At 35.7% G+C, this 26,726-nt stretch overlaps 3 protein-coding genes across 3 annotated transcripts; 1 reads left to right on the top strand and 2 right to left on the bottom strand.

Moving 5' to 3' along the window:
- The first annotated feature begins 3,319 nt into the window (after positions 1-3,319).
- On the top strand, positions 3,320-11,059 carry LOC132170569 (uncharacterized). Its single transcript, XM_059581590.1, has 5 exons — positions 3,320-5,193; positions 8,040-8,224; positions 8,326-8,496; positions 9,462-9,914; positions 10,375-11,059. Exons 1-5 carry the CDS (start codon positions 3,699-3,701, stop codon positions 10,828-10,830), a joined length of 2,760 nt encoding a protein of 919 aa, XP_059437573.1. The 5' UTR covers positions 3,320-3,698; the 3' UTR covers positions 10,831-11,059.
- Positions 11,060-11,895: 836 nt separating this feature from the next.
- LOC132171987 (uncharacterized) lies at positions 11,896-13,596 on the bottom strand. The gene is made up of 2 exons (XM_059583405.1): positions 12,938-13,596; positions 11,896-12,577 (listed from the first exon to the last, which is right to left on the bottom strand). Exons 1-2 carry the CDS (start codon positions 13,467-13,469, stop codon positions 12,189-12,191), a joined length of 921 nt encoding a protein of 306 aa, XP_059439388.1. The 5' UTR covers positions 13,470-13,596; the 3' UTR covers positions 11,896-12,188.
- Positions 13,597-22,020: 8,424 nt separating this feature from the next.
- On the bottom strand, positions 22,021-25,909 carry LOC132172220 (large ribosomal subunit protein uL30y-like). Its single transcript, XM_059583683.1, has 7 exons — positions 25,809-25,909; positions 24,881-25,076; positions 24,683-24,780; positions 24,535-24,592; positions 22,734-22,813; positions 22,523-22,625; positions 22,021-22,427 (listed from the first exon to the last, which is right to left on the bottom strand). The coding sequence occupies exons 2-7, from the start codon at positions 25,064-25,066 to the stop codon at positions 22,212-22,214; spliced, it is 741 nt and encodes a 246-aa protein (XP_059439666.1). The 5' UTR covers positions 25,067-25,076; positions 25,809-25,909; the 3' UTR covers positions 22,021-22,211.
- Between the last annotated feature and the right edge of the window lie 817 nt (positions 25,910-26,726).

The following is a 26,726-nucleotide window of genomic DNA, read 5'->3' as shown; positions in this document are numbered from 1 at the left end:
GGGTGTCCACCCCTTTGTCGTTGTTCGATCTCATGTAACCCACTTTCCCTTATTTGATTAATTTTTTTTAAAAAAAGACTACTCATATTGCATGTAATAACGAACACTCAATTAGACTTGACATAAAGAGAAATGATTAGTGTCAATAATTTGCTTATATTCTTTTAAAAATTTAATGGATTAATTATTAGATTTGTAGAGTCTATAATTAACTTATGTGAAGTCCAAATAAGTCCACAAATCTAATGATTAGTTTGTAAGATGATATGAGAAAAATATCGGTGAAATATTGACATCAAGCATTTATCGTATGCAAATTCCATGAATTAAGTTTGAGAAATGAAAGGGGTCAATATGTTTCTCATATTTGGCCAAAATTCTCTTATAAATTTAATAGATTAACCATTAAACGTATGGGGTCTACCATTAACTTATGTAGGATCCACATAAATTCACAAATTTAATAAATAATTTATAAAATAAGATTGGTCAAATAAAAAAAAATTATTGACCTCTATCATTTCTCATTAAGTTTTGCTCCGGGTACCTTTCAACTGAGAAAAATAACTTTATTTAATATATTACATTTACCGTTATGGCAAAACTTTTTGAAAGTAAAAAGAAGAAAAGAAAGAATATGGTAGGCCCAAGCTTGAAAAAGTTTAGAAAAGTTGGGCCTTTCTTCACTCACCTGAAGATAAACTCAAGCCCAATGAATCTAAATTGATCCACATTGACGAACTCTTTTTTTTTTTGTTTTTTTAATTGTACCAAGTGCGGATGCCGGATGGGCGGCGGCTTCCACTCAGGTGTGGGTCGGAAAACATGTTATTGCGGTTCTTGACGTATGACCTTTCATCAAATATTTCTTTAAACTTTAAAATTAATCAATTTATTTCTTAAAGGCAAGAATCGTTATCTTTTTTTTATTATTATTATTTTTATTATTTTTATTTTATTTTTAAAGGAAAATCATTTCAATCTCATTAATTGACAAAAGATTACGAGTATAAAACTATTATATCACATAGCAAAAATTCTGAAAAAATTATAGCCGAAGGTATAAGGTTATAAGTCATAGATACATACATAACAATCTGACATTCAAAACCTATCTATGACATTAAAATCTGTTAACCCATGATTAATTTTCAGTTGTAACAACAGGTCTCTCCAGACATACTCAATCTAATACATAGGTAGCAACATCCTCCTGCCGAAACTCATTCACATTCACAACCCAACAGGCTAGGACCACAAAATACTGAGAAAATATAAAATACAGGAAAAATAAAGAAAAGGCACAAAAACCCACAAAACACCAGCGGATGATTCTTGCCAGAGCGCGAAAAAACTACGCGCAAGCATGTGCGAGTCACGATCCGTTGCGGCGTTGCTGAAATCAAAAGTAGCAGGTGTCGATGGAAGCAAGTGGGGCCGATGCACGCGATGAATGGGCATGTGTCGAGGTGGGTCTGGTGGAGGAACGTAGATTGAGTTTTGAATAGTGCGATCCAAGAGCTCCATCAACCCCGAAAAAAGACACGACAGAAATGGTGAATGGCACACCCAGCGCAATGGCGCTTTAGCTTGTAACAAAAGAAAAGTAAGCAAAAAGAAAAGGGGGAGGGGAAGAGGGAGGGGGAGGGGGAGCGGAGGGGCCCTCCCCCAGCCATGCGGCTGAAGAATTGTTATCTAATTGATCATTATATTTACCTTTTCATTAAATTTTTAATGGTATTATCATGTCATACCTAATTAAAATAATTAGATGACATGTTTTCTATTTAATAGATAATCTTTTTTTAAAAAAAATAAAAAAATAAAAATAAAATTATAAGGTGATCAGATCATCTCAAATTACCTAGAGGTGGCAGAATCACCAAATGCTAATAAAAAAGACAACAATTGAATAAGTAATAATTGAATCAACATACACAAATGAAGTGCGGTCGACATCTTGAAGGGTAATTTTCCTCATGTATAACAAAGAGAGAGGCATTTCTGATTGAGACTTTCATGAATTACACCAATCTGAAAGACAAATAATTTTAAAAATTCTTTTTGTGTCATTTTTGTGTACTTCAAAAAATAAGGTGGCTTTTAAAATTACAATTTAATCAAATTTTAATAATGATCAATCACATGTTTAATGATGATTTTAAAAGCTACATCATCCTTAAAGTGAGATAATAATGACACAAAAGGGACTTATAGCATTACTTTTCAAATAACTCATTTTTCTTCGGGTTCACACTTCACATTCAGACAATTTTGCTGTAAGTCTGTAACCATGCCAATGTCATACTTCCTTATTTTCCAAATTCTTTGTTAATAAGGTGGCAGTACCATTAAAAAGTTGAGAGAAGTGTTAGGGAGCAAAACAAATGAACCCATAAAATTTTTCAAATTGACGTAGCAAGGGTTTTTAAATTAAAAAAATGCAATTATTTCTCTATTGTCTGCCACTCACGGTCTGTCAGGTCAGTTTGAAAATTTTTTTAAGTTCATTGCGAGCACTTCCCTAAAAAGTTAATGTATATGAAATGAGAAGTACTATAGAGCCAAAGAGAATTATCCAAATTTTTTTCCAATCTGACATGACTGAATTTTAAAATGAAAATTCAAGGGGTAACTCACGTGGTAGAATTTCTCCACACTAATTCTAAACCCTAAATATACAGAAAGAGCTATTTGATAATAATTTTAAAGATTAAATTGGTAACTTTTAAACCATAAATGGTCATTCTTTCACTACCATTAAAGCATTTTTTTTTCTTTTTTTTTCTTTTTTTAAATGAGTAACTTAATTGAAGACTCTTGAACTTCCACTCGATTAATAAGCTCTTTAAACTTTAAAATTTTCAATTTGGACCCTTGAACTTTCAATTGCTCTCCATGGAGATCCCTTCGTTAATTTTAGCCGTTTAAAATATAAAAAAAGACCAAAATATCCCTAATTATTTGTTTTTTTTTTAAATAAAAAAAGTTTTGAAATTTAAAATTTTATACAAAAGTTAAGGGTATAAATGTTATGTAATATTTAAAATCTGAAGAGGGTCCAAATTGAGAGCAATTAAAAGCTTAGGAGATTAAATTGAGAGATTTTAAAGTTTAGAAGTTTGTCAAATGAGATAGAAGTTCAAGAATTTTCAATAAAATTACCTCTTTTTCAAATATGACATCCCCTAAATTAATTGTCCATTTTTATATTTTTGAAAACCAAAAACCCAAAAATACTTGTCGAACTTTACCAAACCAACCATTAAAATTCTTAGTCCAAAGCAACAGCCCCGACCCGAGTAAGACATTTTAGTCATTGGGAGGAATGGTGATAAACTGATAATTGATATATCACCCAGTAGCCAGTAGCCTCCTTTCTCCTCCTTTCTTTTCCTCTTCTCCTTCTGCTGCTTCGCCGCCGGAACCAATCTCCCACCACCGCACCACACCACATCAACCAGTCTTCGACGGAACTTCGACGAGCCTATCCGAATCAGGCAAGTTCTGGCCTCCCAAAGCATTCAAAAGCGAGGTAAAAACACTCGAAAAAACATTTACAGTATGTATGAAGTTTTGCTGGAAATTTGAGAATTAAGAAGATTCGTATGCTTGGAGTGAGTGTTTTGTGCTAGATTATAAGTCTAGTTCTCAATTCTGAGAAGTAAGAATCAAAATCTGCTCCTCGCCAAAACGCCATGTCCATCGAGAAGGACCTGTACCCTTCGCAGGACGACCTCCTCTACGAAGAGGAGGTCCTCCGCAACCCGTTTAACCTCAAGCTCTGGTGGCGCTACCTAATTGCACGCTCCGACGCCCCATTCCGGAAGCGATTTATCCTTTACGAGCGAGCCCTCAAGGCCCTCCCTGGAAGCTACAAGCTATGGCACGCCTATCTCCGCGAGCGCCTCGACCTCGTGCGCAACCTCCCCATCACCCACTCCCAGTACGAAGCCCTAGACAACACCTTCGAGAGAGCCCTAGTCACCATGCACAAGATGCCCCGCATTTGGATCATGTACCTCCAAACCCTAACCCACCAAAAGCTTGTCACCCGGACTCGCCGCACCTTCGACCGGGCCCTCTGCGCGTTACCGGTGACCCAGCACGATCGGATTTGGGAACCCTACCTCCTGTTCGTCAGCCAAAAGGGTGTCCCGATCGAGACCTCGCTTAGGGTTTATCGCAGGTACTTGAAATACGATCCTACTCATATAGAAGATTTCATTGAATTTTTGGTTAATTCGAGTCTTTGGCAAGAGGCTTCGGAGCGATTAGCTTCAGTTTTGAATGATGATGATTTTTTTTCGATAAAGGGGAAGACTAAGCATAGGTTGTGGTTAGAGTTGTGTGATTTGCTCACTAGGCATGCCACTGAGGTCTCTGGTTTGAATGTGGATGCGATAATTAGAGGTGGGATTAGGAAGTTCACCGACGAGGTTGGGCGGTTGTGGACCTCCCTCGCCGAGTATTATATTAGGAGGAATTTGCACGACAAGGCTAGGGATATATTCGAGGAGGGTATCATGACTGTGGTCACTGTGAGGGACTTTAGTGTGATTTTTGATTCATATTCGCAGTTTGAGGAGAGCATGCTTGCTCATAAGATGGAGAACGTGAGCTCGAGTGACGAGGAGGATGAAGGAGAGGAAGAAAACGGTGTTGAAGATGATGAAGATGTTCGGTTGGATATCAATTTATCAGTGGCCAAGCTTCAGAAGAAGATGCTTAACGGATTTTGGTTACACGACGATAAGGATATAGATTTGAGGATTGCTCGATTAGAGTATCTCATTAATAGAAGACCCGAATTGGCTAACAGTGTTCTGTTACGACAAAATCCTCATAATGTGGAGCAGTGGCATAGAAGGGTGAAGTTGTTTGAGGGTAATCCCACGAAGCAGATCTTGACTTACACTGAGGCGGTGAGGACGATTGATCCTATGAAAGCTGTGGGGAAGCCTCACACATTGTGGATTAATTTTTCCAAGCTGTATGAGAGCCACAAGGATATTGCCAATGCCAGAGTTATATTTGATAAGGCTGTGCAAGTAAACTACAAGACTGTTGATCATCTGGCTACATTGTATTGTGAGTGGGCCGAAATGGAACTGAGGCATAAAAATTTCAAAGGAGCACTGGATTTGATGAGGCGTGCCACGGCAGAGCCATCCGTGGAGGTGAAACGAAGAGGTAATCCTAACTCTTCCCCATTTGCTGTTTCTTCCTTATATTATTTATTTTTGGATGTTTTGTAGTTCGGTCTACTTATCTGCTCGCATTCAATCTGGATATGGTAGTATTGTTTTATTAGACGTGGTTTTAATTCCAAGTCCATCAACCTAGATGCATGTAGTTCAGCTTTATCTCCACAACTTGGGGTGAAATGCACTTTTGAGTTGTAACTTATTTATGGTAAAATTACTCTGTTATATTCATTCCCTTATCAAGTTCTATCAAACTTTTTAATCCTTCTCATACCTTTTTCGATTTCACCTCATTAATGATTGCCTCACTTAAGGGCACTGAGTTCTAGATCTAAGAAGATGGTTGACAATCATGATTGTTGATGGTTAGTTTTATGCAAGACCTATCATAACAAAACAAAAAGGGATTTATGCAAGACCTGGTTTTTTTTAACTGCTTTTTGTGCCATGCATTCCCCACTTCGCATTTTTTTTTTTTATAATAATAAAATGGAGTCTCTGTGAACTGTCATATTGTGGCTCATTCTTGGTGGAAGCACTAAACTTGTTTGAGCAGTAACAATGCTGTTATGCATCACAGCATCATATGAAGAGTTTACAGTTATGAATGTTGGTCTTGGTGTACTGGTGTGTTAAGAGTTACAGTTTGTCTCAAGGAGTCTTAGGATGTACTGCAGCAAGCAAACAATTTCTTTGTTGCTTGTGGTGATTGCAGAAACTTGTGTCCTCTACATTATTTGTGAATCATATTTATAGAATTATCATCGAAATTTTGTGTATTGGCAGCTTTGCATCTTGGCATGCTTGTGTTTTTTGCACATAATTACACATTCTATTATCTCCCTGATTTTTAATTTTTCTTTATTTAAGATCTTTTTTTTTTTGGTTGGGAGAAAGAGACAGGGAAAGGGGGAAGGGGTTTGTAGATTTGTTGTGTAGGCCTGTAAATGAACAGTGCTATTCATGAACAGCTTGAGTTCAACTCATATAAACTCGACTCGATAAACAAATCGAGCTTTAATAGAAATTTAGATGTTTAGTAAATGTGACAAACTCATATAAACTTGACTCGACTCATATAAGCTTGTATAACTTTATTTTTATTGTTTTCTATACTATTATTTTTAACTTGTAATTATAACAATTTAAGAATCTGAAGGGATGAAAGGGAAATCCTCATCCTAATGTCAACTTAAATCATTGTGATTAGGAGTCGTAATGTATGTGGGTGTGGGTGTGTGTCTGTGTATATATGTATAAATGTACTCATATACTATAACAATATACTTATGTAGACTCTAGATTGAATTGTTTAACATTGTAGATAAGGCCATAAGATATAATATAAATTATTCAGGTCATAATTGAAAATTATATATGATATAAGTACCCGTCAAGGTGGAGCCCAGTGGTCAAAGGGCGGACTTGAGATGAGCGGTAGACTCGAATATCTTGGGTTCGATTTCGCATTAGGAGTTTCCTTGAATTACCTGATACACGGTTGTGGTGGGTGGGATCGTGTATCTGGGGTTTACTCCCTTGGGGTGAGTCCGAAGGGCCTTACCTTGGTGAGGTTACAAGTCATTAGAAAAAAAAATTGAAAAGTTATATATGATTTGTTACCAATATGAAGTTGGTGAAGTTAATTTTTATAAGAAATTAGTTTATCTAATTAAGTCAAATGATATAATATTAACAATAACCAAGTTACTAAAAATTGGCACGGATTTACAAGAAGGTATAAATAGTGATGAAATTTACTATATATGAGGAATAAATAAATTAATTGAACAGCTTGTAAACGAACTTGAGTTTATTCCAAAAATAAATTAACTAAGCTTGAATACATAATCTATAATCTAGTTTGCTGATAAGATTAAGCTCAGCTCATACCTATCAAAATTGATTAAGCTCAGCTCATATTGGAAACAAAAGTAAACAAACTAATCTTGAGCTGTCAATATTCAGCTCAATTACTGCTATATTGTTGTGTTTAGCTAGAGGGTGCTTTGAGGTTTGTCAGACATTAAAGTTTCAACTTTTTTCAATTTGAAAAATATTTAAAAGACACAGGTTGAAATCATTCTATTTATTGTGTTACACATCTTTTGAAATGCTGTTGGGTGGATTATGGCATGCACATGGAAGTCTGATATGGAGTGCTGTAACAGCAGAATGGACTTCACTGCAGATTACTGTGTCTGATGCACATGCATTTCAGTTCAATAATGCTTGGAATAGGAACATTCATGTTACACAGATTTGAAATCTGCTTGTCATATTTTTCAACTTTTACTTAGCACAGGATACCGGTATTTTCAATATTCTAATAAGTTTATTTTATTTTATTTTTTTTCAATTTTGAAAGATGGAATTATTTGGATTTTTGTTTTAGTCATCATCAGGGGTGTTTGAATCCATTTTGGTTCCTAGAATCTGTTAATGTTTTGTAAGAGTCCCGGCCAAAAGGGTTGAAATGTGGCTTGAAACACTATAAAACAGAAATGGTTGGGCATCAACTTTGTCAATTTGGATCCACTTTTAAACTAATTAAATGTTAAACAGTAAACTCCTGCTTGCGTGTTAAGTTACCATTAGATGTTTCCCTTTGTGAGAGCATTAGTTTTCCAGAAACTGGGGGAAATGGAAAAGTAGAGGCAATGCTTTGGGTTTTCATTAGCACTATTATGTTGCACCTTTTTCATAATTTATCTGTAATTTTATCCAGTACTTTTGAGGCTTGAATTTTAAGAGAAAAAAAAAATTACATTCTTTTTCATTGGGTATTGTAGAACCATTGCTAAGATTTGAGCCTTTTTGTTGCACTTGCAGTGGCTGCCGATGGGAATGAACCAGTTCAGATGAAGCTCTATAGGTCCTTGAGACTTTGGACCTTCTATGTTGATTTAGAAGAGAGCCTGGGTAACTTGGAATCCACTCGAGCAGTGTATGAGCGGATATTGGATCTAAGAATAGCTACACCCCAAATTATTCTCAATTATGCATTTCTGCTGGAAGTATGTGCATTCCTCCAATACTTCTGCTATTATTCCCTAAAGTTTTTCCTTTTATTGGTATCAATGGATTGACAAGCTTTTACTGGGTTTGACTTGTGCAGGAACATAGATACTTCGAAGATGCATTCAAAGTATACGAAAGAGGTGTCAAGATTTTTAAGTATCCACATGTTAAAGATGTATGGGTTACATACCTCTCAAAATTTGTAAAGAGATATGGAAAATCAAAACTAGAGCGGGCAAGAGAGCTGTTTGAGCATGCTGTTGAAATGGTATGCGCCTATTATCCGTTTAGATCAGAGTTAGTCTGGTAACTTCTAGTTGTTTGTTTATAGAGAAAGGATTGTGTCCGTGTTCAATTACTGATCATCAGGTTGATTAATGTCTCTCTGAGGTCATATTATTCATAATTCAAAATGAACTTGAAACAAGTTATTGAGGTTTTATGAGTTACTGTAGCTGTAAGTGTCACCAAGCATGTGACTTGAAGTGAGATATTGTTTCTGTATGCAACCACTATCTACTGTTTGAAGATTATATATATATATATATATCTTCAGATGATCAGCTACTTTTGTTAACCATTAATTGAGGGAGGGACATTTCATAATTAAATGAGTAGATCATATGAGTTAGTTAATCAAATTCCGTTATTGTAAATAATGAGAACAAGTAGGAGGGACAAGTCAGGTCAATAAAAAAATTGTGGGAGGAGCAGAAATTGGGTTATTTGTGATGCTAAAAATAGTAATGGTTTATAGTTTTAAAGTTATTTTAAATTCTCGAAGGGTTTTTTTTTTAAGGAATGTAAGCCATATATACCATCTGGGTTTTGAGCGTTTAGCTAGCTCATAGAGGGTTTGAGGATCCATCTATGGTAAAAATAAGTGTGTATTTTTTAAAAGGAATTAAGTACATGCATCAATGTCTAAAACATTTGGCAGAGATAAGGAATAGATTAGGACACTAGATATGACCCGAAGAAATATATTACCTTGGATTGATGTAGAAAAATATCTTTATTATTTATCAAGGAATTGTTTAAATCTAGATAAGTTATTCTTTTTCTTGTCCCTTTTGGAATATTCCTCCTGGTTCACTGATTTTATTCCTTGCTTTAATATATATACTGGGTAATGAATTCAGTTTTTAAGTTGAATGATGGTAAACTCGTGTCTATCACAATTAAGGTAGTCTCATGCTGACCTTTATAATGTTTTTTTCTTATGCATATCAGGCCCCTGCTGATGCAGTAAAACCTTTGTATCTTCAATATGCAAAGCTGGAGGAGGATTATGGTCTGGCAAAGCGAGCTATGATGGTCTATGCTAAAGCAACTAAGGCTGTTCCAAACAACGAGAAGTTGAGCATGTATGAAATTTACATTGCTCGAGCAGCAGAGATTTTTGGTGTCCCGAAAACAAGGGAAATATATGAGCAAGCGATAGAGTCTGGTCTTCCAGACAAAGATGTGAAGACCATGTGCTTGAAATATGCCGAGCTTGAGAAGAGCTTGGGAGAAATTGATCGTGCTCGTGGAGTATATGTATTTGCATCTCAATTTGCAGATCCACGATCTGATGGGGACTTCTGGAATAAATGGCACGAGTTTGAGGTGCAGCATGGAAATGAAGATACCTTCCGAGAAATGCTTCGTATTAAAAGAAGTGTTTCTGCAAGCTATAGTCAGGTAGGAGCTTTGATTTCTTTTGCCATTTTACCTGCAGCAGTAGTGGCTTCGAAAAGTATAAACTTTGGTAATGCATGCAGTTCTATCCACACCACAGGGTGGGAAACAATTTCCACTTGAGTTTTCCTCTAGACATAGTATCATCACATTGACATAATTTGAATGTAACTTCTGGCACAATATTATGGTACTGCTGTCATGTAGACTTAAAAGTAGCTTTTCAATGACTTAGGTACTGAAACAAGAGTATAGTGTCAGTAAGTAAAAGAGAGTATGAATTACTACTTTTCTTCATTGGTTTAATCACTTGATCCCCAGTCCTTTTCTTTTTCCTTTTACTGAAACATTATTATCAGTTAAAAAAGGAAAACAGGGGAGAGGAAGGATGGGGAACGTTAAACACGTTTAATTTGCCGCAAGAAAACTCATCATTTCAATTCTACCTTTATTGTTTGTGCAGACACACTTTATCCTGCCTGAGTATCTGATGCAAAAGGATCAGAGATTGGACCTTGATGATGCAAGAGACAAATTGAAGCAAGCTGGGGTCGCAGAAGATGAAATGGCTGCTCTCGAAAGACAGTTAGCTCCCACAACCACCCCTGCTAAAGATGGTAGCAGAAAAGTAGGCTTTGTGAGTGCTGGTATTGAATCACAGACTGATGGAGGTATAAAAGCTACTGCAAATCATGAAGAGATTGAGCTACCAGAAGAAAGCGATTCGGACGAAGACGTGAAAGTTGAAATCGCACAAAAAGATGTTCCAGATGCGGTTTTCGGAGGCTTGGTTCGTAAGAGAGATGATGAAGCTGAAAAAGATGGGGAAGAGCACAATGCAGCAGCTACTAAAGATAGGGATGATGACAGCCGCCTAGGCGCCCTGGAGAGAATAAAGAGGCAAAAGAGAGGAGCTTGATATTGGGGGTTGGCTGGGTGCAGTTACAGCCGGAAGGAATCAGCTTTGTTTTTGTAGTTACTAACTACCAATTTTACACTTGATCCGTCCTTTTAATCGTGGATGAAATCTTTTTCCCCAAAAATGTATGTTAGTAAATTATGTATACCCTCCCAATTTTTTGCCAGTTGAGATTAACATGCTTTTGAAAGAAGATTAAAAGAATAGGGTGGTTCATCTCTCTTTTTTACCCCTTCTTGCTTTTGAGACGAAACCACGTTAGAACTTCTTTGTTGGGACCATTCTAAACTCTAGATTTTTACCTATATTTTTTGACAAACTTGATAACAGAAAATGCTTGTGAAAATATAATTATTAACCCTCAAGTCAAAAAAGAGCCAAAAAATAATGAAGTAATTGGATTGGCTTACCTAGCGTTTCTATTGATATTGTCCAGTTTATTCTTGAAGCAGATTCTGAAGTGGTGATCTCAGCTCTTCAACATCAGATATTTCCTAAGATCGGAGGACTATTTCTTATAATTTAGTTTCTTTTCCTTCTACTTCCTTTTGAGAAGCAAGAAAAGTTAACCGAAGTGCAAACTTCTGTGTTCACTCTTAGGCACGTTGGGCCGCAGCCAGATCTTTTTCTAACAGCACTTCCTTTTCCGATTCCCCTTTCTAATCAACTCTGGTTGTTAGTGGAAAGGATCTCCCTCATTTTTCTTATTTTTTGTAGTTTCTTTTCTTTTGGTGTACTTGAAAAAAATAAAATAAAATAAAAATTGGATTGGCTTACCTAGCCTAGCCATGGCTGGCAAGACTCAACCATGGTTGAGTTGTCTCTCAGCCACTCACGGCTTATAGGCCCACCCTTTGCTATAGGAAGTGTACGTTGTAACCGGGGTGGTTGCGAGCCACCTTTAAGTCGTGGTTGGGTTGATTGACCACTTTATATATTTTTGGATTTTTGGTCCTTTTCTTATTTGAAGAAGATAATTGTCTGTTTGAAGTCATTTTTTTTATCAAATTGAAAACAAAAATCTTAAAGTTGAAATAACCAAAAAAGAACAAATAAAAAAAAGGGTAAACTAATTAACCATATCAATCATTATATGAATAAAGAATACATTGTCAAAGTTTCTTCCTTTACACCGAAACCTTCTTAAGCTTATCCCATCTGTGCATGATGGATCAGTCTAACCAAACCAGAGAAAAAAAAAAAGAAAAAAAAAAAAGAAGCCCACACCCATAATTTCAAGTATTTTACCCCAAACTTTAACCTATGGTGAAAACTTTTTTTTTTTTACAAAACCAACTTAAATAGTGAATACATCTATTCCTCCTAATTACTTGCAAAAACAGCTTGTACTGTTTTTGTTAATGGCTTTCACGGTTGATCATCTCCTTGTACTGATTCAACGACTCTTGCCTCTGCAACCTCATTTCCTCGTTGAACTTATTAATAAATGCCTCCACTCGCCGGTTCAACTCGTCCTGACTCAGCGACGGCTCTTTGCGAAGCCTCGTGGTCGTGGCCCCGGCCCCAGCCCCAGCCCCAGAAGACGACGAGCTTATCTCATTGGTGCGGTCCTTGAATGTCTCCGATTTCTTCACCAGCGACTCCACGATGATTCCACGGCCGTGATTCTCCCACGTGTTCCTCACGTGCCTGCTCAGTGGCATCGCTCGCCCTTCCGTTATCGCCTTCCACGTGTTCTCCAGTGTCTCGTGCCGCTTTGGCTTTGCCACCCTCAACGCTCTCCCACCTGAAACACCGTTTTCAAACAGTAAGCTTTATTTTATCCTCAATGACTATTTTGCCCTTTTTATTAATATGTAAATTTCGAAGAAATTCTCCTCCCCATTTTAAAGTAACTGTGCTTTTGAACTGGACGGCGTGGAGTGTGGACGCCATGTTTGAACCATTTTCATTTGGACTTGTTAAAACGTTGCCGTTTGGGGTCCGCAAATTGAGATATTTCAAGAAACAACGTGTGCATAACACGTGTATAATAAAAAAAAAATTCTGACAACGCCGCCTGAGATTTGTCATCGACGACGTGCTTTAAAATTTCAAACCATAATATTTACCGTTAAAATATAACCGTCAGTGTATAGTAAGGTACCTTCGGTACTGGCTTTCACCGGTTTCCGATGACCGAACCTCGCAGAAACCAGAGGTTTCTCCGGCGTAAAGAGATCCTCCGACGAGTCCATCCTCTTCGGCTGGGAGGGCACGAACTCCTCCTCCTCATCCTCCTCCTCTGCGGATCCATTCACCACCACAGCCTCAGCCACCTCCGAAACCGAGTCCACGGTCTCTTCTCTCCGTTCGTACGCCACCGTCGAGTTCAAAACGCCGAACTCCGGAGAGATCTCGGCCAGAGCGTCCGAGCGCGACGACATCGGGTCATCTGGGTGGTCTCGCTCGGAGCTCTGGTGGTGGAACCGCGAAGAGGCAACGATGGAGATGATGATGCAGTTGATGATAACGTAGAGGTAGGGCGGCTTGAGCCAGGAGAGGAGCGACGCCCACATGAGAGGCGCGTGAGAGGTCGTGAGCTCCATAACCAGCGGCGGGCCGAGCTTCAAAGCCAAACCCATAAACACCACGCAGGCGGAGATACGCAGAGCTTTCAGTGACAGCATCCACGCCATTTGTAAAAGGTCAAGAGCTAAAAGACTGAGAGTGTCTTTGAAACGAAGAGAGGGAGTGTTTGCGTGATTGCGAGTGAGTCGAACCTGGGAATATATAGCGAGGGCGACTAGGGACGCGGTTTGTGGTGGAAATCTGAGCCGTTGGCGTCTAAGGGAAGGAGGGACGGACGGATGAGATGTGGTGGCATACTCGTGTTGGATCTTGCATGCTGCCTTTGGTATATACGTGGTGACCCACTTTATCAATGTTTGGGATAAAGTGGGATGGGAGTAAAAATAATTTTATTTTAAAAAAATTATGGACCTCCTTTGATTTTTTGGGATCAGGTATTGTGTGGGCCATGTTAATGTTAATTAAATTTGACTTTAATTTGCTTATTCATGGGAGACTGACAAAGAAAGTGAGACAAAAAATTTAGGAAAAACTTCTAAAATCATAGTAAACTTCGTGCATGTTCGGGATTGTATTTGAAGAGTAGAGCTTTTACAAATTCATGCCACATAACTTGGCAAAAGAGAAAGAACACCCGATTAAGAGGGAGAGGGGACAACTCTTCAAGTAGTAACGCTTCGCATTTACAGGGCAAAAGCTTCATTTTTAAATTTTTGTCAAAAGTACATTTAGGCAATTTTTAGGCTTTTTAGACCCTTAAAAATACTTTTAATTTTTTTTTTACCAAATGATTATTTTTTTCTTCAAACGAGTTTTTTGAGTATTAAAAGCACTTTTGAGCATCTCAAACACAATCCCAAATAGACCATTATACGTTTTTAAAATTATCTCTCTAATGTTCAAATAATCTCAATTTAGCTTATTGAATTTTTAATTTTTTGTAATTTCTCAATTCATTAAAATTTTTTGTTAAATTTTTGTCAAAATACCCTTTTTTGTTTTATAAAAGAAAAAAGGCAAAGATTCCAGCATAAGTATTTTTGTAAATTTTGTTAAATTGTGACTAACGCCCGAATCTTTGTAATTTTTTATTTTATTATTTTATAATAAAAAAAAGATATTTAGAGAATTTTGATAAAATTTAACAGAAAATCCTAAATTAAGATTTATTGAACATTTAGCGTACAAGTTTCAAGGGAGTTTTTGTGAATTTCTCACTTACTTTTAATAAAATTTTGGGGAAATTTCAGAAAGCCCCCCTGAACTTCCAGCCAATTTGAAAAACCCCCCCTAAATTTCCAAAACTCTCATTTAGGCCCCCTGAACTTTGGTTTTCTCTCACTTTGGACCCTTGTAACATTAAACTATGTCGTTTTGTATCCTAAAATCAAACACCTACCCAGCCCAAAAACGACGTAGTTTAATGTTAAAAGGGTCCAAAGTGAGAGAAAACCAAAGTTCAGGGGGCTTAAATGAGAGTTTTGAAAATTCAATGAGAGTTTTTCAAATTGGCTGGAAGTTCAGGGAGGCTTTTTGAAGTTTTCCCTAAAATTTTTCATTTCATCAATCCATTTGGTTTTTGTATTCTTGCCCGTTTAGAAAAACTGTTTGATTTTACTACTTATTCTTCTTGTAGCCTTGTAGGCCCCGTAGGTGATTAGACATACAAAGCTTGAAGAGCCTTCTTATATATAAATGGGTTTGTAATTTACTGTAACCTTTTCCTGAGAAATGTAAAGAGAAACTGCTTTTTAAGGCATTTTTACAGAATCCAACCATCCACAGTGGCTGCTTTAGGTGCCATCAAGATTTTTTGAATAATTATTTATATGAGCCACTCTCAACGGTCGTATAATTGACCGTTAATCATGGAGCTAGGGTGCACCAAGATTCTGAAGCGCTGGTCCAATGGCTGCGGTGAGGCTCGGAGCCGGCCCTAGCATGTGTGCTCGCCCCTAGCCGACCATGGACCATGCCTTTTTAGTATTTGGTGATTGTTTGTTTAATTATTTATTTTTCTAATTATAAAAGGCATGCCCCTCCATAATGAGAGATCTGCCTTAAGAGTAAAGGTTAGTTTAAATGGATTCTAATTCAGATAGAAAATTGTACGGTTCAGATTAAATCTAATAGTTTACGTATTATTACATGGTAAATATTGTATGGGCTGTTTTTATTGGACTTCAGAAGTCAACAAAGAAAATGTTGACCATGTGCCCAACACGTATATGATCTTGTATGTCACTCGTATACCATGATACGTAAACCATCTTAATCAATCACATTTAATCCATATTTAATTAAAATAATAAAATGATTAACTAAAAGGTATTCCCCAGATCCAGCAGAAAGATTCCACGTCTTAAGTCAAGTCCCAACCATTAGGATGACATTCTACTTAAAAATCCATATATTAGAATGTCATTTTATAAAAATCTATCTCTCTCATGTATAGGTATAGCTCTTTGGTGTACAAGAATTTCAAATTAGAATGTGGGCCTAAAAAAAATTATCTTGATTTTTTTTTTTTTTTTTTTTTTGTCACATCGCTAGAAGGAGTCTCCTCGCCTATTGTACATTTATCTCAATCTATCTCTTAAGGTCCGTGTGGACAAGAAAAGTGACTTATACCACTTATAAACGAGAGAAGTGACTGAACCACTCATCGCTTCCTTAATTTGGCCACTAGGTGGCTTGGTCACTCTCAAGCTGACCTTTTGGCAGGGGCAGCAAGATAAATTTTGAGACTCAAACGTCAAATTTAAGTGGATAATTTTTTATATATAAATATTGCTTTTAATTTTTAATTTATATTTTTATTTAAAATATAAACGTAATGTAGAATTCATTGATGGCACATTTTAGGTTGAGCTACATATAATTATTTTTATATAAAATTTAATTTGCTCAAAATGAAATTTACTTTATTCTAAACATTATTTTAATGAAGAAACTTAGCGGACATGTTGGTTTTAAGTTCAAGCGAAATTATTAGTTCAATTATTGCTTAATTTAGGAGTGCTTTAAGAAACTTAATTATCCTATTGTTAGGGGACCGCACTCCTAATTCGCCGAGACAATAAGCCGAACTTGCCTTTGAGGGTGGTTAGCTTAGGGTAGCCGAACTAAATCTTATGGTCAAAAGGATAGTTCGGCTAACTTAACTGACAAAAGGATGGTTTGACCACTCTCATAGTTTGAGTTGGGTGGCCAAATCACCATTTCATAAGAAGAGATGCTTTGGCCTCTCCCAATATTGCTGGGTTCAAGGTGGCCAAAACGCCCTAGGATCATAATTTAATCAACCCCAATAACCACAGAGTGACTTGATCCTCTCTTTCTTATGTATTGTCTCATTCTGAGCCAATTATTTAAAATGAACGGCTCAAATTAAAACTATTTATACGAGTATAAGATCAAGATCCGGATTGAGATCAGTTGCAATATTTACGGCGTTGCATCCATAATAATAGTTCTAATCTGCACGGCTGCACCTCAATACCCTACGAATTATTGCACGTGATCTGAGTCTCCCATGCCATACCTCTGCATGTTATCCGAAACGAAGTCAGAATAGACAGTGTAACATATATAGTGATGGTGATGACACAGACACACCCATATCCAAACTTCCAGCTTTCTTCTTCTCAAGTACTCTCAAGCTCTTATTTCATCTCCCATGGGGGATCAACATTAATTCTACGCGTATCGTACGTTCAATTAATGGCAGTTTGGCTCTTTGTGCAAGCTTATATAAATAAAAAAAGAAATGCTGAAACTTTTTTTTTTTTAAAGCAAATTAAAATACCAAAAAGAGAGGGCTCCTTACAACAAACCACAAAATAAAAATACAATACATAAAGTAAAAACAAATAGTAAAAAATGAGTAAAACAAGATCCGATAAGAACCGCAAAGAGCGGAAACAGGAGCATAGTTAAGAGAGACACGAATCTCGCAAAGTCCCTCTATTCTTCCCGAACTCCTACAAACACAAGCAGCTAAAACGAGGATTTTGATAAGTATGAGATTCTTATATTCTAAAATTTGAGTTCTCCGATTCATCTAACGGTTTAAACAGATGTAAAAGTTTGTGTTACTAAGGCAAGTGGATTTGACATATTAAAAACTAAAATTAATTACTGCAATAACACACAAACTTTTACATTAATTTGTTTAAATCGTTAAATAAAATGTCGTTAAATGAAATGAATGGCTCAGATTTTAGAATATAAAAATCTAGGATCTCAAATCCTAAAACGACAACCAATATGTATGAATTGTCATCCACTTTTATATTCATTTAAGTGGGTGTGGGCACTGAAATCCACCTAAACCTCATCCTAGCATGAGCGTTATACATCCCAACAAGAAAATTAAGGAAGTCGACGGCAAGCATTGAATTGTATTCAGTTGGGGTGGCAAAAGATATTGGATAATGAAGAGGCAGCCCCACCAAAAGGATAGACAGTTACTACGTTAATTTTAACTATTAATAATTAACTACCAGTACTCTACTGTGATTGGTCTATATAGCTACGTGCCGTTTGCCTAGAAAAAGTTCCCGGATTTTCCATTTGTTAACGTACAGATCTCACGGATAAAGCACAAGCTCTTGATAACGATGGTTTGGCTAGCTACGTCTACAGCCACAGGATCATTATCCAGAAAACCTTCAAGTGATGATGGCTTTGTCAACTTTCAATTACCCTTTCTTGCTTATTAAGTAACTAATTCTAACTATTTGTTTACCAACCCCATTTATTTTTCAAGTTCTTTCACACTTAATCATATCTTTTGCTCAATCAGGACAAATTATAAAATCAGAGTTCAAGCTTATGACTCTACTCTAATGGCCGAGCTAGGGGTTTGATTCACAGCGGGCAAAATTATAATCGGGCATTAGTATGTTCCTTTGCACGGTTCAGACCTAATAAAAACTGTGTATCTCAAGTAAACTTCAAATGCTGAACAAATCCTAACCCACCAAACAACCTATTCACGCTACAAACAAATCAAACTCACAACAATAATGGCTATTATACCCCTTTGAATAACAAATCCAACATCATTACGTATATTTTAACTTAGCGGGTCTCTATAACTCTAAATTCTTATACTATGTAAAATTATCAGTTATTTCAAAAACTTAATCTAATAAAAAAATAATAATTATTTAATTCATATTCTAACATTTTGTTTACCAAACCATTTGTTTATCAAAAGTCTTCCCTGCTTTACTACAAGTTATTGCACACGATCGAACCCTTAAATGTGTTGTCGGTGTAGTGATAACCAAAAAGTCAACAAATATGAGCGTGTTGATTGGGCCGTGACACAAGCAGATTCAGTTTAAAGCACCTTCGTATTTTTCCAAAACATGGTGAGATTTGGGACGACGATGATCATGATCACGATCACATGCATGCAAGCTCTAGTCAAGAAGGAGTATACAAATGGAGAAAGAAAAGGATAAGGTGACGGTTACATACTTTTCAAGTCAATGAAGGTAATTAAGTCCAAAGCCGTTTCTCATGGCCCCACAAGAAAACTAAAAATAAAAATAAAATAAATAATCCAGAGCCGTTTTCATGAGCACCGTCCATTTCTCAGGTGATCGCCATATATATGTGAATCCTTGTTTGGGTGGGTTTTGTTTCTATATGTATTTCGAATATTCCTTCTGCATGGATATATAATTTCTTGTTATTTATCTATTTATCCTTTTGACAAATAATATTTTCACATTAATTCTTTTGTATTACCATGTTTTAATTACATAATAATTAATCTGCACAGCACAATGGATTTCTTTATAATTAAAGAAAGAACAATATATAAAATGCGAATTAAAACAATTATGTCATTATTTATTTCTCCTTTAGATAAATCTTCTGGTATACATAATTCCTTTAATTACCACCCATTTTTGTTTTTATGACTATCATGGGTAAATTTAGAAGTAAGTCATGCAAAGGATGTTGTTAAAGTAATTCTCCATTTTCTACCGCGTAAGTTTTTCAAATAACTAGTGATTCGAACAAAAATTTTGAATCGACTCAAAACTTTACCCTCATTTCAGTTAAATATTTTACATAATATAAGGGTAGCAATTCGTATTTACGTGTCAGGTTCGAATCGTGTCGACTGTCGATGCATGTGTATTAGACTATATAGCTTAACCTAACTCGACTAATTTAATTTAACAGGTTAAACCCCTCAACTCTAACCCTCAAATTTTGTATTAGATTCATGTCGGATTCGAATTGTGTTGAAAAATGAATATAAAGCTATATAGGTCAATCATAATCCGATTAATTTAATTAAATGGGTCAGACTCATCAACCCTAATATTTTAATTTCGTATTAAGTTTGCGGGTTGTGTCAAAAATTATCAGCTCTAACATCATAGGAGATCTTAGATGTCATTATTTATATCAGGTTATAACATTCAAGTGAAAGGAATATTAATTGGTTAATTATTAGTAACTTATTAATTACTACTCTAGGAATTAATATTGAATAATCTGTTCGATCACATTGAAGGATGAAAGCTATTTCCAAGCTAGTTCCATGCATCTCACCTCCTGTGCATTTCTATATTATTTTTGGATGAATATTTGAGAAATACATAATTCTAAATTAAATTAAGTAATAAATATGGTCTGTTGACCCAATAGGAACAGCCCACATATGCATGCAAAATCGTTGAGAGTTGGTTGGTGTCCTTTAACAACCGAGACTGTTTGAATATTAGTTAATTAAACCTTCTCACTGCATTTTTTTAATATAATAATTTTTGTTAATTAAACAAATATATATTTGAAATATTAATCCAAAATGGTCGGAATCGGAAGCTTCTGGTTACGTTCGTATATTGTTTCATTTGCGACGGGCCGGGGGGGAGCCATGTAAGAAAGCTTTCGGCTCTATGCGTGTATAAAGATGAGACAAATGGTCGGTCCATTAAAGAACAGAAAGGATGATGACTTTTTGTGAACAAGATAGAGTTGACCGGCGAGGCTAGGCTAAATCTTAGGAAACACGAAAGCTTAACGGCTGTTGTCTATCTAATTGCAACGAAAGCGCAAGACAGTTGAAAAGCAAGCGCACGACAAGTGACTAAAGAACAAGTAATTTTATAGTGATAGAGGAAAATTCCTTACACGTGGCGATGTGAGTATGTTTATGAATTTGATTCTAGTCATGCTCTTTTTTTTTTTTTTTGAATAAAAAAAAAAATCAATAGGGGAGAAGGAGGAAATTATAACAAAAAGACCACATAGAGGGTGGACAACCCAAATAAAAGCCCTTAAACAACTAGGAATTAGTGTGAAAAAAAAAATAATAAAGAACAAGTAAAAGTAAGTCGTATACTAATGATCCAGCTCATTAAGAGAATTAGAGCGGCCACAAAGGACTAGCTATTAGCATAGGCAGTGTTTCAGGAATGAAACGACCAATAAAGAACTAACTATAGAAAGTGGAAAACTGCTCCACTAGAAGGGAACTAGCACCGAAAAGTGGAAACTGAAGCAAAGCAAAGGGTATTAAAAAAAGTACGAACCTCGAAAGGTCTTTCAACCCTTCCCGAATCCCCACTATAAAGTTTTTCTACGACCATTGGAAGGAGGCTATTGAAGAGGAACGAACTTCGGATTTGGATACAAAAATCTCAACTAACATATTTTTATTTTAATTTTTGGCGGTTTGGTGGTTCCACTTTGTGGTGTGTATACTTCTATACGAAATATTCTTTGAATACCAAGTATATATAGAATGCCTACAAGCAACCTTAATTTTTCAATTAAGATGTATAACGTGACTAAAGTTTTACGAAAATTCATTTTTTTCTCTATCTTTGGGTGAACTCTATATTTAAAAGTGAAATAGAAAAATCAACAATAGCCTATTGTAAGTATATTAGATATCTAAATAAAAGCAATTAACTTTGAATAACGCTTGAGGACCACGCCTTATGAAGTGGAGGCCACTAATTCGAATCCCCTTCTCTTTTTTTGTGTGGATATATATATATATATATATATATATATAAATAAAAAATAAATAAAAAATAAAAAGACATTCGGACAAAATTTGAACTTAAAATTTAGAAGACTTGAAGCTTAAATTAATAGAAAAAAATATAACAAATATTTAATTAAAATTAGTGTGAAGTCTTAAATAACGCACTGAGCTTATGTCACTCTTAATACCATATTAAATCATCAATTATCTATCCCATGCTATATATGTACCCTATTATTTGAGTGAATCCATTAATTAATAAATTCCCGATTCCATATTTTGTAGGACATAAATTTCTTACAAATTTGCCTCTAAAACTTACCTGTATTTCTCAATACATATCAGATGCTAGTTTGTAAAAATAATATTTATGTACTATTTTGTAGAGCTTGATACAAAATCAAAATAGGATGACAACTTGCCTCTCACTCTCCCAAAGGCTCTCTAGTGTGACAATAAAACTTCCCATTAAATCCAAAATCTATCAGTAACTTATCTAAAATCTAATGATAATTTTCAGTGCCACACGGTGAGATGAGGTGTAATATATTGCATTTTTCATTTAGAGTAAGCTTCAATAAATGTATGCCATCTTAGAAAAAATAAAATAAAATAAAATGCATGCCGGAATATATAGAGAAACCAAAATGTAAATTTTCAATAAAAAGAAAATCTGAAACCCATGTCAAACTAGCAAGCTGCAAAAAAGTAAATGCTCTACCGAGGCCGTTTTGGTGACAAAAGAGAGAGGACTGAAGTCTCATAACTTGGATGAACAAAAGGAGATAATCAGGTAGAATCACAAAAAAAATTTAATAGGATTCTAATTCATCCTGCGGATGAGCTCATTGATGAAAACTTCACGATTTCCAGCATCACCACCTTCAACATAGTGATTTCTCTTCTTCTTCAAGCCACCCAGTGGTGCCTTGAGCTTGAATGGCCATAAGAAATTGTTTGCCTCCTTGAAGTGGGGTCCAACAGTCAAAATCTCATGGATAAGATCTTCCGTGCAAATAATTCCATGCTTTCCCAAAGCCTGTGTGTGATTGCAAGCCAAAATGTTAAGCCACAAATGGTATGGATCCAAGATAAGTAAGTCGAAATCAATTATGTAATCAATTGGCCACAAACCTGTTCAATAATTGAATTGTCGGTCAAAGCAATTCTTTGCTTGTTTAGTTTACCATATCCTCTTTTGTAAATCAATTCTCTGACACTCTTCAAGTTGGGATACCTGAAATTATCTACTTTATATTAACAAGAATTTGGGCACAAAAGGACCTCTAGATAGCCTCCAGATTGCGCATTACAAAGAAAAACAGTAAGAAAGATAAATGCATACCCATAAGTTACATAAGGCTCAACTCTGTGCAGCATATTCACTGTTGCTTTGTTTACTTTCAGAAAGACACCATTGAATATCTGCAGCCACCAAAGGTAGATAATTGGATACAACCGCCTTTTATTTGAAACAAATATTAGAGAAGACAATGAAAAGGAGATATATTCTACAAGAAGGATAACTCCTGAAATACGCATCCTGAATGGGAATAGCAGGCCACTTAAAATTTCAGTGAAGAGGGATCACCTCCCTAAGAAACCGAATCAAAAATTGGGGACCAGGAGAAGTTGAAGGTGGAAGAAAAGCTCCTAGGACATCTTGAAGCAACTAAATAGCAATAAAAAGCAGAACTCTTGGACACAACCATATATCAAGTCATCTTTCAAGATCAGTCTACCCAAAGACAGCATTACTTAAAATCCCAAACAAGGCCATAATGCATTGCACCAAGACACCTATAGACAGAAAACAAAATATGGGCAGACATTCCCCTACATGCCCAGATCCCTCAAAAAGCACTAAATCATTCTTATCATCCTATCCAATAAGGGAACAGAACCTAATCAAGTCTCCCTGAGGACACTCTTCCATTAGTTAATTTAATAATATTTGTAAAAAGGTATCCCCTAATGTTAACCACGAGAATTTCAGTACTAAGTTCACATCCTTATAATTCTTGAAAATATGTATGGATCTGCATATCAGTAAATAAAAATACTAAAAAATTCACATTTGAAAAATTTATTGATTCAAATGCCTTTTCCATATGCACAAGTATTACTGCAAATACCATGATAGACTAGAGAAATGAGTCTTACAAAATAGTCAACAAAGGCAAACATCAAATTCTCAACCCTCTTCCACAAAGAATGGGTAAATTCACAGAATACCAGTTCTAGAGGCCTTGAACAAAGCAACATAGCTTTCTTATTCTATGGGCGTTGATAACTCCACCTATTTGTTCAATTAAGACACCCAAACAGATGATAACAATTAACAGCCCAAAATGACAAGCAAAAAACTCATTATGTCGCATACATGAAAAAAAGTGCCATTTCTAAAAATTCAAACAATAACTAGGATATCCCAAGTTCTTTAACAACTCTTGGGCCACACCATAATATTACAAATTCAAGAAAGAAGCACATAGACTTCACTTAATTACAATTAGATGAAAAATTAAAAGTTTTCTGTTTACAAACTTGTGCAAAATTAATGAACTGTAAGAAAAAAAACATAAATTTAAAAAAGCAACCTCATTTAATCTATTATAGCATGCCCACAATTCAATAGATAACCATAACTGAACCAGAAAGCATCTCATAATTGAAAAAAAGAAAAAAAAATATCAATCGTTCAAATTATTTTCCAAAAGCTCATTCATCCTTCCAGCGATGCCATGTTTGTTTCCTATCCCTTTTTTATACTTTGTTTTGCCAAAATCAACAATTAAAGAAACAAAGAAGCACAGACGTCGGGGCCTAAATTCCAGAAATTTTCTTAAAGAAGGGCATAGAGCAACAATTAAAGAAACAAAGAAGCACAGACATCGGGGCCTAAATTCCAGAAATTTTCTTAAAGAAGGGCATAGAGTTGAAGACAGAATTTTTTGGTGGTAGGACACATTTTGGTTAGCCTATTAACACAAAAACAATTGTATTAATGACGCTTAGAATTAAACGTCTGAAACCACTAAGCGCAAAGACGATTGGACTACAGGAAGGCTTCATAATTACCCTATTAAAGGCATCACATATAATGAAAATCCTGATACAAAGAGTTTATTTGGATGCGGTGTTACCTGTCTTAAGCGCAGAAGCTGCAAAATCTTCCTGCTCTTAGGGTCCATGGCATTGATACTGAAAGTTCCAAAATTTACAATAATCAGAATCAACACTTTGGCATCAATAATAAGTACAAGAATCATTGGAATACCATAAACGGCATACCCGCGGATCCTGATAATGAACAAGAGCTTGGCTTCTGGGTCAACATAAAACCCTCCCTTAAGTTTTGCCTCACGCTTCAACCGAATTAGCTCCATTTGCTAAAAAAAATATTTACAGAAACCATTTCAGCAAATAGAATACCAAACAGAAATATCAAAGCACATATCAATCACTAACTATAACTATGGCTTCCTATACCTTCTCATCGTACTCCTTTGCATAAAGTTTGGCTCTGTTAAAAATGAGCTTCCCGTTCTCCCTCCTTTTCTTCTTCGTGGCTTCAAGCTCTTGCTTTTTCACCAAAGCCCATTCCTCATTTCTTTTCTGCTTCTTCAAAACCGATTCTGGAACCACTGGTCCTCCCTTGACATTCTCTTCACCCATCTCTCTGTATCTAAAGGGTCACAAAGCACCAAAAATATAATGAGCTAAACACCCAAGAATTTGAAGTCAATAACAAAAAAACTAATACTAGCACTCAGATAATTGTTTTGCTAGCAAACCCTACTCCATAATTTTCTTGCAAAATTTATTTCACTTCTATGTCTCCCATCTAATTTCTTGAAAAAGTTCCCATGAAAGCAAAATGGGTATACAGAGAAATTGCCAAACAAAGACATATCAGGCCTCATCTTACAATTAAAGCCAGACCCATCTGTTTGGATGGAAAGATAAATTCTTGGAATATCAGTTCCAGGGCTGTTAGACTTAGTTTAAGCACAATTTTCTTCAGAACTCTTTCAGCCAAATCAAACTCAAAAGACCACCGCCTCTTAAAAATTTCAGAAGCTTTCATTCCTACTCCTAGTTTCCAATCCAGAAGCAGACAGGAACATGTACAGGAAATATTTTCCATGAAATTATTTTCCAGAGAAACAAACAAGCACTGCTTTCTACAAAATACCGTAAAAACAATCCAAGGGTCGGTCTCAGTTCTGTCTTGAACAACAAACCGAGACCCGTGACTTCATTTCACACAAAAAGCTCAGTTTGGGTGCTCAGAAAGCTAAACGTATCTGGATCTCATAAGAACAAAACATCACACAGCAATAGAAACGAATCGAAAATGCAAACAGAAATATGAAGAAAAGAAAAACGCAGAAAATGAGAGAGAAAATAGAGTTACTTTGAGATCGCTGGGAGATAGTCGTTTTAGCGGCTCGCCACAGCTCCACTCCAGAGAACCTTATAAACGTGGGTTTAGGGTTTGTGGAACTCCGCACCAAATTTTCTACACCTTAATATAAAGTCTTAATTTGGAAAGTAACACTAAATAATAATAATAATAATAATTTTTTTTTTTTTTTTTTTTTTTGTAAATGAAATAATATTGCTTTATAATGGTAATTTTGCTGGATTTAATTAAATAAATAGCTACGGAGACAAATATTAAATTATGAATGAGAACTTAATTTTATGGATTAACGTGCCAAAAAAATCATACCTCCAATTTCTATTTTATTTTTTAATTTTAACTACATAAGTTAATTGAAAATATGAAATAGATCCTTCTATTGGTTTTTCGTCTAAAATTGTGTCGTCTGTTGATGCCATGTCAGCATTTTTGTCCCATTATATTAAAATAATAAATTTTTAATAATTTAATTAAAAATTCAAATATTAAAAAAATAAAATAAAACGATGGCCAGTGGTGAAGCTACCACTCCCAATCCCTATGAGGTTGGAGCTGACCACTCCATAGGGTTTGGAGTAAGGTTGCGAGCCACCTTATAGGTGTTGGGATGGCCTATGAACCAACCCATAAGGGGTGGAGTGGCTTGTGGCCACCCTAATCCCCCATAGGGTGGCATGCGAGCAACCCCGACCGTCTTATGGGGGTTTGAGGTTAGAGATATGCTAAAATCTAATAAAAAATTCATATTTTGTCCATAAAAGTCTATGTGACAAGATGCCATATCATCTTCTTTTTGTTGTTTTTTTTCTCCCACAAAAAAGATAATGTGGTATCTTGCCACATGAACTTTTATGGGCAAAATATGAAGTTTTTATTAGATTCTAGCATCTCTTTTGGTGGTCACCGCTT

This window comes from Corylus avellana, chromosome ca2 (genome assembly GCF_901000735.1).
Source record: "Corylus avellana chromosome ca2, CavTom2PMs-1.0".
In the NCBI taxonomy this organism is placed as follows: Eukaryota; Viridiplantae; Streptophyta; class Magnoliopsida; order Fagales; family Betulaceae; genus Corylus; species Corylus avellana.
The sequence above is the reverse complement of the archived record's forward strand: the minus strand, read 5'-3'. Positions and strand labels throughout refer to the sequence as shown.